General features: G+C 37.1%; 1 protein-coding gene across 1 annotated transcript; it reads right to left on the bottom strand.

Annotated features, from left to right (window-relative positions):
• Positions 1 to 947: 947 nt before the first annotated feature.
• LOC118485443 lies at positions 948 to 2,022 on the bottom strand. The gene is made up of 2 exons (XM_035981569.1): positions 1,708 to 2,022; positions 948 to 1,639 (listed from the first exon to the last, which is right to left on the bottom strand). Exons 1-2 carry the CDS (start codon positions 1,870 to 1,872, stop codon positions 1,418 to 1,420), a joined length of 387 nt encoding a protein of 128 aa, XP_035837462.1. The 5' UTR covers positions 1,873 to 2,022; the 3' UTR covers positions 948 to 1,417.
• Positions 2,023 to 10,886: the final 8,864 nt, after the last annotated feature.

Raw genomic sequence — 10,886 nt, 5'->3', positions numbered from 1 at the left:
TGTTTGTTTTTGCAAAACTTGCATGTCTTTCCACCCCCGAAAACATTTATAATGTAAAACTGTAAAAAGTGGGGGTTATGAACTCACCTTGACATTCCTGTGCAAAGCTAGCTTAGTGTGATTTCGTAGTGTCGATCCAAGGACGTAAAGTAGCTAGCGTGCATCTATGGTATTCCTAACAGGGAATAACTTATCAGTTTCTAGTTTAACGACGTAGTTAAACTACATATCCGAGCTCTACCGAATCGTTAACTAAACGACTCTAAGGTAGTGTTATCTTGACTTAGAATAACCAATCTATGGTTATTTGATCCCGTTATAATCGGGATAAAACTAAGTCTCGGTAACGACTTAGTATTCCGAATGGTTTATGATATATATATATATATATATATATATATATATATATATATATATATATATATATTTATATATAGATATAAATATATTTACGTAGTCGTGCTAGTCGTCGTGAACTTGAAGGCGTAGGTGAATAGTTGTACGACTCTTCGTAGCTTTCGTAGAACGTAATGAAATAAATATAAATATTATATTTATCTTATAAAAATACACTACGTAACGACGTTTGAAATAAATATAAATCGTTATATTTATTTTATGATAGTACTCGGAAGTATCGATGTTTGAATAAATATAGATAATTATGCTTATCTAAGTAAGTGTCGGGTTTCGTTAAGTTGTAACTCACGTGTTATCGAAAGGTTATAATTTCAGTTTATAAGTTATAAAAAAACGTCACTAAAATAAATATACTTTTATGTTTATTTTATAAGAAAACTTGGATTTCGATAAGTGTCGTTAACATTTAGATACGTTTTATAATTCGGGTTTTAACGACAATCGGGCAGAGTTTCCTCTGTTTTTGGAATAACCCCGACAACATAAATGTCGATATTTGTCAAAATTCAACAATCACTCGATAAACATTATATAATTTTTATGTTAAATATATCAAAACGTCGAATACGAAACAAAGTCACTAAATGTAAAATCGTTAGTTAGTCGGGTCGAGCTCGATTCGCGTAGTAAAAAAAAAGATATCTAAAAACTATATCAATCTAAACTAATTTTCGCGTCGTTAAAACTTTACCGCGTCTTGCGCTTAACGGGTTGACCCGACAGTTGACTGGTTGACCAGAGTTGACTTTTGTTGACTTTCTGACCCGTATTGAATTGAATCCGAACCTGTCGAACCGAACAAACTTGAGGTGAATCGAGACTGAACCAAAAGTAAACCGCATACTCAAAACTGACCCGAGATGATGTTTGACTGGCGTTGACCAGTTGTTGATCTGTTGACTAACAGTTGACCATTTGTTGACCCGAGTTGACTCGGGTGTTGACCGAGTTGACTCGGTTTGACTGAGTCAACCGAACCGAAATCAAAACCCGTTGACTAGCTTTGACCCAGAACCCGAACCGGGTTGCACAGAACTTGAAAAGAGACCCGACTAACTGAGCTGACCCGCTTAAACGTGACCAGAATCTGAGCTAACGAATCCGGAGCCCTATACCCGAACCCGAGCTGAAAACAACCACCACCACTGCCACCAGCGCCCACCGTCGTAGACGGTGGCGACACAGCCGCCGTCGTCACCACCATCATCATCAACATCATCTGTCATTACCCCATCCTCGCTTATCAGCAAAATAAAGAGAAGAGGAAAGAGGGGTGAGGGGATTTACCCGAAAATGTGTCGGTGAAAAGCTCCACCGTCGCCGCCTCCACCGCCTCATCTTTCTCTCTCCGTACTTCTCTGTCACAGGTGTGTGAGGACTGTGGTGGTCGGAATAACGAAGATCAGAGGGGAGAGGGTGTCTCGCCGGAAATTGTTGCCGGCTCCTCCCCATGGCTCGCCAGCAGGGAGATCGAAAGCGGAAAGTGGAGGTGTTGAGGGGTCTGCTATGCTGTGATTGAGAGAGGAGTTTTAGAGTTAGGGTTTTCTAAGTTGAAGAAGAAAGAGCAGAGGGAAGATCTGGGTGTGTGCGTGTTTGTGTGGTATGTGGTTTCAAATGACTAGATTTAGGGTTACACTTCTCTTATATAGTTAGGTTTACCATTGTAGGCTTGGGCCCGAGGCCCATAAGCCCACTTCCCGCATTTTTAGTGGCCCGTTACTTCTACGAGATCCACTTACGAACCCGAGCTCCATAAACTCTCGGAAGTTAGTGTTTTAAAATTAAAAAAAAAACGTAAAATAGTGTCGGTTTTCTGCGTTGGACACGTTCGTTCGTTGGTTGCGTAAAAAGCGCGTAAATTGCGTCGGTTGCCATTCCAAATCCATTTTTCGATCCGTTTCTAACTACGGATAGTAAAAATTAAAAACGAAGCTAAATATTTTATAATATATTAATATCGAGAGGTAATTCGAGTTTGGTGCTTCCGTTTCGTGGTTGATTCATGGTGGATTCTGATATCTGTGTCTTCGTTCACGTTTGCGCTTTGTATCGTTCGAAAGCATAATATTTTTGCAAAACTTCATTCATATGTTTAAATTATATGTGTAATCTTCGTATTTGTCGGAATTGTCAGTATTTTGTACGGTATCAGTTCGTTATCGTTTAACGCTCAGCCGATTTCCCGAAAATTACCTTACGCGTCCTGTAACGTCAGATAAGCGTTCTTAGGCATTCCAGTAGCCTAATTGAGTTAATTCGTGTCTTAAACACTATTTATTATCATCTAAACGTTTGTTAATCGCGTAATTAGAAGCCGTTAATTACCAGTTGTCACAAAGTCATTGCCTATGCTTCACGCCAGTTAAAGGTGCACGAAAAGAATTACCCCACCCATGATTTGGAGTTGGGTGCCGTTGTATTCGCACTAAAACTGTGGAGGCATTACTTGTATGGAACTAAGTGTGTGATCTATTCTGATCACAAGAGCCTTCTACATCTGTTCAATCAGAAGGATTTAAACATGAGGCAGCGACGTTGGATGGAAACTTTAAATGTTTATGATTGTGAGATAAGATACCATCCTGGCGAGGCAAATGTAGTCGCTGATGCCTTAAGTAGAAATGAGAGAGTGAAGCCTATAAGAATCAATGCCAAGAGCATCGAGATAAAGAACAGCTTAAATGAAAGGTTGTTAGTTGCGCAGAAGGAAGCTGTCTTGGAAGCTAACTACCTTGAGGAAAAGCTAGGAGTAACTGAAGAACAGTTATCCTACGGCAAGGACGGAATCCTAAGGTTAAATGGACGTACATGGGTTCCAGTTTATGGAGGACTTCGGGATGTCTTCCTCCAGGAAGCCCACAGTTCTAAATATTCCGTTCATCCTGGAGCTGATAAGATGTACCAGGATCTGAAGGCAAATTATTGGTGGATAGGCTTGAAGAAGTCTATAGGTGCCTATGTATCTAAATATTTGACGTGCGCGCAAGTCAAAGCTGAACATCAGAAGCCGTCAGGTTTACTGCAACAGCCTGAGATTCCCACTTGGAAATGGGAAATGGTGACAATGGATTTCATCACCAAGCTACCAAGGACAAAGAAAGGAAATGATACTATATGGGTGATAGTAGATAGACTGACTAAGTCAGCACATTTCCTCCCCATTAAGGAGACTTATAGCTCCGACATGCTAGCCCAATTATATGTAGATAAGATTGTATCTCTGCATGGCGTACCAGTGTCTATTATCTCTGACAGAGATACTAGATACACGTCACATTTTTGGAAAAGTTTCCAACAGTCTTTGGGCACGCACTTAAATTTTAGTACGGCATACCATCCTCAGACGGATGGGCAGAGTGAACGTACCATCCAAACTCTGGAGGATATGCTACGTGCATGTGTAATTGATTTAGGTGGTAGTTGGGATAAGCACCTGCCATTAATCGAGTTCTCCTATAACAATAGCTACCATACAAGCATTCAGGCTACGCCTTTTGAGGCATTATATGGTAGGAAATGCAGAACGCCTATTTGTTGGGCAGAAGTAGGGGAAGCTCAATTATCAGGACCTGACATAGTCTTTGAAATGATGGACAAGATTGTCCTGATCCGTGATCGCCTGAAAACTGCCAGGGATAGGCAGAAAAGTTATGCTGATAAAAGGCGAAAACCTCTGAAGTTTGAGGTTGGAGATAAGGTTCTGCTTAAAGTGTCGCCCTGGAAAGGGGTGATGCGATTTGGTAAGAAAGGTAAGTTAAGCCCAAGGTATATAGGACCATTCGAGATCATCGAATGTGTAGGAACAGTGGCTTATAAGTTAAACTTACCTGAAGAGCTCAGTGGTATTCACAATGTATTCCACATCTGCAATCTGAAGAAATGTCTAGCAAATGAATCGCTAGTCATACCACATACAGATGTGCACATAGATGAGAGCTTGAAATTTGTGGAAAAATCTTTGTCGATTGAGGATCGACATGTTAAGAAGCTTCGGAGGAAGCATGTGCCTATTGTAAAGGTTAAATGGGATGCCCGCAGAGGTCCCGAATACACGTGGGAGGTAGAGTCCACAATGAAAGAAAAGTACCTCATTTATTTCCGTAAATCTTGAGGTCGAGATTTCTTTTAAGGGGGTGAGGATGTAACACCTTGAAAGTTCATGTCCAATAATGTATTGACACGTGTCGTAAGCTTTGAGCGTGTGAAAGAATACTTTAGAGGGACTAAAGTTGACAAACAGAGAAAGTATGTGAATATAAGAGTTCAAAGTGTCAACAATGGATAAATATATCGTACAATAGCCCTACATGATGCTTATACCCTTAAACGAATAAATCATGGATCATACGAAGCTAAATATGAAAGAAAGTGAGAGATTACAAACTACAGGGGTTAAATGTGTCAACATGTTTAAAGTATACCTCTGAGTGACCTTTTCGCAAACCCGAAGCTTTGTAATGATAAATTATACTCACTAGAATGTGTGATAAAAATTTCATAAAGTTTCGTTATCGTATGAGAAAGTTATGATAAAATTCGTATGCGAGGGGTTAAAAGCATCAACGTTGAAATCTAAGGCCTTACGGGTGATCACAAAGTTAACCAAGGACTTAACAGAGTTTGGTTAAGTCTTAAGACCCATAAAAGTACGGTTAGAGGGCCAAAAATGCAAGAAACAAGCTTAAAACCACGTTAGAAAGGACAGGGGCTGAAATGCAAAACTTAAAACTTGTTTGGCTGGTTCTGGAAGGCCAGGCGGCCCGCGTAAGAATGCCCTATCGGCTTATGCAGCCCGCGTGGGCAGCACAGCGACAGTTTTCACCTACACCTGCTAGTACAGGTCTGTTAACTAACTTAACTCTCTTATTTTGCATACCAGGGGCTGCCCCAATGGTTTTTCATGCACTAGGGGCACTTTTCTTGATTTGGAAACATTTGTAGAGTTATTTGGCATGATCTTAGATGATCAAAATGGGTATATAAGGAGCTTCAAGTTGTAACACTTGAACTCATTCATTTGAAACCTTCACAAGTTTATTTCTGGAGCTCCTCTGATCAACCACAAGCTTCCTAGTGATCTCTAGTCGTGCTTAGGACTCTTGTAAGTGTCCTTAACCCTTCCTAATTAAGTTTAGCTTAGTTAATTAGCTAAAAGTCAAACCGTCATAATTAAGGTTTGACTTCGAGATTACTCATAATTTATTCAGTCAAATCTCGAATTAAAAATACCTATGAGTTGGTAATTATGTGGGTAATAAACCCTTAAAAGGGTACTCTCTGATTCCCACTCTAACTATGTCAATTGTTGGGTCAAAGTTAACTTTAAAAAGTCAACAGAAAGCTTATTTTCAAATTAAGGCATAATTAGCAATGTAGAAGCCATGCAACCTGTTTTATCATTAATATAACTTGGTAATTAATGTAAGAACATGTCTAAACATATTCACCCCGACAATGTTCAGTTTAGGCTCGGTTCGGAACCGAAAGTCGCATAGTTTGACTTTTGCTTTGACTTTCAGTTCTGACCCGTTTAAGCATAGTTTAGAAGTGCCTTAGAGCTTATTTAGGACTAGGTTTCATGTTAGTATAACCCTCTGAGATTATACAACTTAATTCACTAGTTATCTAAATCATTTGCATGTTCCCGTTAAATGCTTAAATGTTGACTATTATGCCCTTTTCACCTTAAAACATGATTTTTGGAAAAGTAAAAGAATACAAACCTTCATTACTGATTTATAGACTTGTCTCTAAAATTTGACATCAGTTTGAGGTCTAGATTAGGAGTTATGCTCATTAGCGTAAATGAAAAGCTTTTTATGAATTAAACGGCGTAATTAGCATATAGCCTATCTAAACCCAATTTTTGATATCAAACTTTTTACCCACTGATGTAATATAATATTTTGGGATTTTTGAAGATTTTTATTTATTTTTAGGCTGAGCATAACATAGCGTTCTAAGCATGATTCGGTTATTGTCGGTTTTGCCCTTTTGGGCTATAAAATGAGTTTTACAAATCCTTTTGATACCAAACCTTTTTCTACTGATCTAATATGATAAATAAATTATTTTGAGCCTTCTGGAATAATAAAAATATCCGCTTTCCTTTGAAAACCCGGAAATGGCTCCAAATCGCCTTTTTAAGCATTTTTAACGCATAGTATGTAATAAAACTATTTTAAACATCTAAGATTTGATGCCTACTGATATATTCAGTAAATTTTTATGTTTTAACAGTAAGCAAAAGTTTTAAACTCAGATTTCCATTTTTGACCTTTTAGGCTTATGTGAAATTACCAAAATGCCCCTATGGTGCATAGTATGGTTATAATTAATAAATTTTACATATACATGATACCCTACTGTTATAACTTATTAAATTAAGTATATTTACTAATTAAATCAGACCTGTAACTCAGATTATTATTTAAACTCTTTTATAACCTTAAAATGACCAAAATGCCCTTACGGGGCATAGTTTGAGTTTAAAATCATTTTGAGCATAATAGAAGATATCTTACTGATGTCACAACATATTTAAGGCATATTAACACAGGAAACTTGTATATGATTCTTTTGGTTACTCGTTACGCACTTTTCGCATTCGGATCGGCTTATGTAACTAGTTTGCATATATTAACCGAAACGGGTCAAACCATATCATTTTTGTCTCAAAATCCAGAATGTGTTTAGTTTACCCATATTATACAAGTATCCAAACTTGTCGGCTTTAAATCACATTCTATTCCGGTCTTCGCTTAAGCATGCGTTTAAACCGTATCTTTCTTTAAAACTAACCGGTCTAAGCTTAGGCTAAATTAAAGACCCGTTAGGAATCTAATAGGTTATTATAAACCTTCGTTCCAGAATAAGGAGACCCGGTAAAAGCTACGTGCACTTGCTTATTGTGATTATTACTTGCAAAGGTAAATACTTTTAACTTATTTTCCCTTATACGGGCTTGGGGTACGGTATATAAAATACCGCTTGGTCGGGCATTGAATCTTTAATTGTATGGTGGTTAATTCATTGAAATGAACCGTTCAAATTGTTTTGTTTGCTTAAAACCTTTGGGGGGTTAATGACCATGTCCCGGATATCCTTGGCATCATTTTAAAAAATGGCCACGACCTTAGCACGCGGGTGTAGGCGTACACCCGCCAGTGCATTTATAAATAATAAGGTATAACCGCTGGTTTCGGGAATAACCCGCCGCGGGACTATACCATGTGGTGTGTCAATTAATCTTTAACCCGGTGTTCAGCCCGGGCTACTGAACGTATAAGAAACATGTAATTCTTTTAGAAGATGATATACAAATAATTATCCCAAGTTATAAAATCTTTTGTGCCACGTGCATTCAAATCAATTTTTAAACTTTTTCAAAATGAGTCAGTTAAATTGTATTTACCAGTGTAAACTGACGTATTTTCCCAAAAAAGGCTAAGTGCAGGTACTACTCGAAATAGGCTGGTCTCTCCTAGCATCAAATAGAAGTCTCGCAAGCTTAGATGTCTAAAGTCTGTTGAACAAGTTTCCTCTTTATTTTGATCCGCCTGTGGATCTATTCCAACTGTTTGTGATACTTAATATTACAATTTTATTCGGTTGAAATAAATCTATCTTTTGCTTCCGCTGTGCATTTAAATTTGTGTTGTTTGACTATGATGATATCAGCTACGTCACGATACTCCCCACCGGGCCTACCAGTAATATGTGGAAATATCGGGGTGTGACAGTTATCTTGTTTTTGCTTGGGAAGATGCTGTCGGGGGGTCAGGCATGCCATGTTTATTCCTTTTCTTGTATTTATGTTAGATTTAGCTGCTTTTTTGCTTCTTTTGTTCATTTGAGCTCATTTAATCCTGAAAATACAAAAGGAAGACAAAAACACACTTTTTCCGACATTAGTACTAAAAAAGGGTTAGTTTTATGTCACATTTGATGTAATTTATATGTTGCATTTTGCACACATCAACCCCTGAATCTATTACCCAATAATAGTTAAAACCAAGATTTACCATACTAGAACAACTAACAAAGTTTCCACACACACCAGATAAACTTAAACTTGATCTATTATAAAAATTAGAGGACTCACCTCCTAAATTAGAATTTTGTGGATAAGTACCAGACTTTTCATTGACTTGAGTAAGGAGTTTTGAAATATGTTCAGAAGTAAAAGGCATTGCAGATGTACTAGTAACCATACTAGATTTATTATTAAAACTCATATTATTAAAAGTGAAAGTGCACTAATTTTAACGTTATTTTACTAATTTCGTGAAAAAAAAACGTTAAAAGCTGAGGACGGATAATCATGCATCATGTGGTGGCGTTGATAGCTGAAAGACAAAGGGGTACATGCACCAATCGGTCTTTGTCCCGATTGCTGAGTGTTATTTGCCTTATGTCCAAGGCTTGATGCAAAACTACTATCGAGTCGGCGGTCTCACTGGAAGCAGCCTCTCTGTTGCTACGGGGTAGAGGTAAGGCTGCCTACATCTTGCCCTCCTCAGACCCTACCTTTTCTTTGTTATTGGTGGGATTTACTGAGTATGATGATGATGATGACCCTTTCCCATCTGATTTCCTGGTCTTCTTTTAAAACCTTGAGGATACCAAATTAACTCAAAACATTTATCAACAATGTGACACAACATATTACAATGAGAGCATTTAAGATTTGGATTAGAGCCTTTAAAAACCTTTTTCTTATGATCAAAATTCTGATTTATCTTTGTCATAAAAGAAACTTTATTATTCTTTGATACACCACTAGACCCTCTATGTGATTCTTCCCTAGGCACAATAGAAAAATCAATTTTAACAATTGGTAAAGGATCTCTACTTAACAAATTCTCATAGACTGGTATACATCATCAAGCCCCATAAGAAATTGCATAAGTTTAATCAAACAATTAAAATCATTAAACTCCTTTGAAGGTTGACAAGTGCATGAAGGTAATTGTAAAATAATATCAAATTGTTTCCACATACTGTTCAATTTATGATAATATTCTGACACTGAACTACCATTTTGTATTAATGAATTAATCTGTTTATGAATATCAAACACAACTAACCCATCCACCTTATCATATGTTTCTTTTAGATCAGTCCATACTTCTGAAGCAAGTTTTGAAACTCATTTTTTTCCCAAAACTTCATCATACTCAGACCTTTTACATACACCATCAATAAAATCATATGTGTTTTTAGCTTGTAATGCAAGTTTCATAGTACTAGACCACACAAAATAATTTTCTGTACCTTTTTTCTTTATTCCTACAACTATTAGACTGCTTAAATCACTAGGATGTAAAAATAGAGGATCACCAATAGCTATAACCTACTAATAAGAGTCTAAGAAGGACGCCATGTTGGCACAAGACTTAACCACCACAACAGAAAATTAGGAAACAAAGCAACAGTAAACAATCACATAGAATCAAAACAAAATGGCGAAACTGTGTCAGTGATCAAGATACTAGGTTCATCACTTAAAGATGCTTGACATGTTTTAACACAAGAGCCTTTCCTAAGTACTCTAGACAAATTACATAATGAATAACCAAGAAACAATATAAACAACAAGACATAATCAAGTTTTCACAAAATACACAGAAAGGATGCATATATAGATCAGGGTGTAGCTCTCCCTGATATTCAATAAACTGGCCCAATTAGTCATCAACAAATGCCTAAATCATGCGATTCGTGAGACAAAAAAATGTAAAGAATGATCAAAGAACACTTACAATGGGTGTTAAAAGACTTACAGTGGTTGCACAGCAACAAACAATACCAAAAATCAAAGAAAACCTTCACTTAGGGTTTTCTCCACTCACTCCAGATCCAAGTCAGATCTGACAACCAACAAGATGCTCCCAAGGTTTCTAAGTCCAGAAACCCTAAATCTCTCAACTATCAGTGGAAAACATAGATCATGAGCTTTGTAGCTCTAATACCATGTAGAAAAGTATTTATCGAACAAGAACAAGCGTATAGCGACAAAACGATGATTGAAATATCTATTGCTTAATCCAAACCAAAAACACCCCCAATACCCTAGATTTTTACTAACAATAAAATCTAATAGAATAATACAACAATCCAGATCAGCTGATAAGAAATATTAGTTGATCAATCAAATATGAACAATAGAAATATAGGATCTCACAAGATCACATCAACGAATCTAATAAACCCTAACCAATCTCAGAAAGAAGCAACAAGACAATATGAGGTGATACAAATGAAAAAGTAAAACCCTAGAAGCTTTCATATCGGTCCAAAAGTATAGTTTCCAGTAGGGGTGTTCAAGATCGGATTATTCTGTTTTCGGATATCCGAAAAATTCGGATAGTGAATATTTATGATTTTCGGATATCCGAAATTTCGGATACGGGGATTCGGATATCCGAATTCATAAAAAAAATTTGTTTCGTGCATAGCTTACA

This window comes from Helianthus annuus, chromosome 13 (genome assembly GCF_002127325.2).
Source record: "Helianthus annuus cultivar XRQ/B chromosome 13, HanXRQr2.0-SUNRISE, whole genome shotgun sequence".
Lineage (NCBI taxonomy): Eukaryota > Viridiplantae > Streptophyta > Magnoliopsida > Asterales > Asteraceae > Helianthus > Helianthus annuus.
This window is presented reverse-complemented; position numbering and strand designations above follow the sequence as displayed.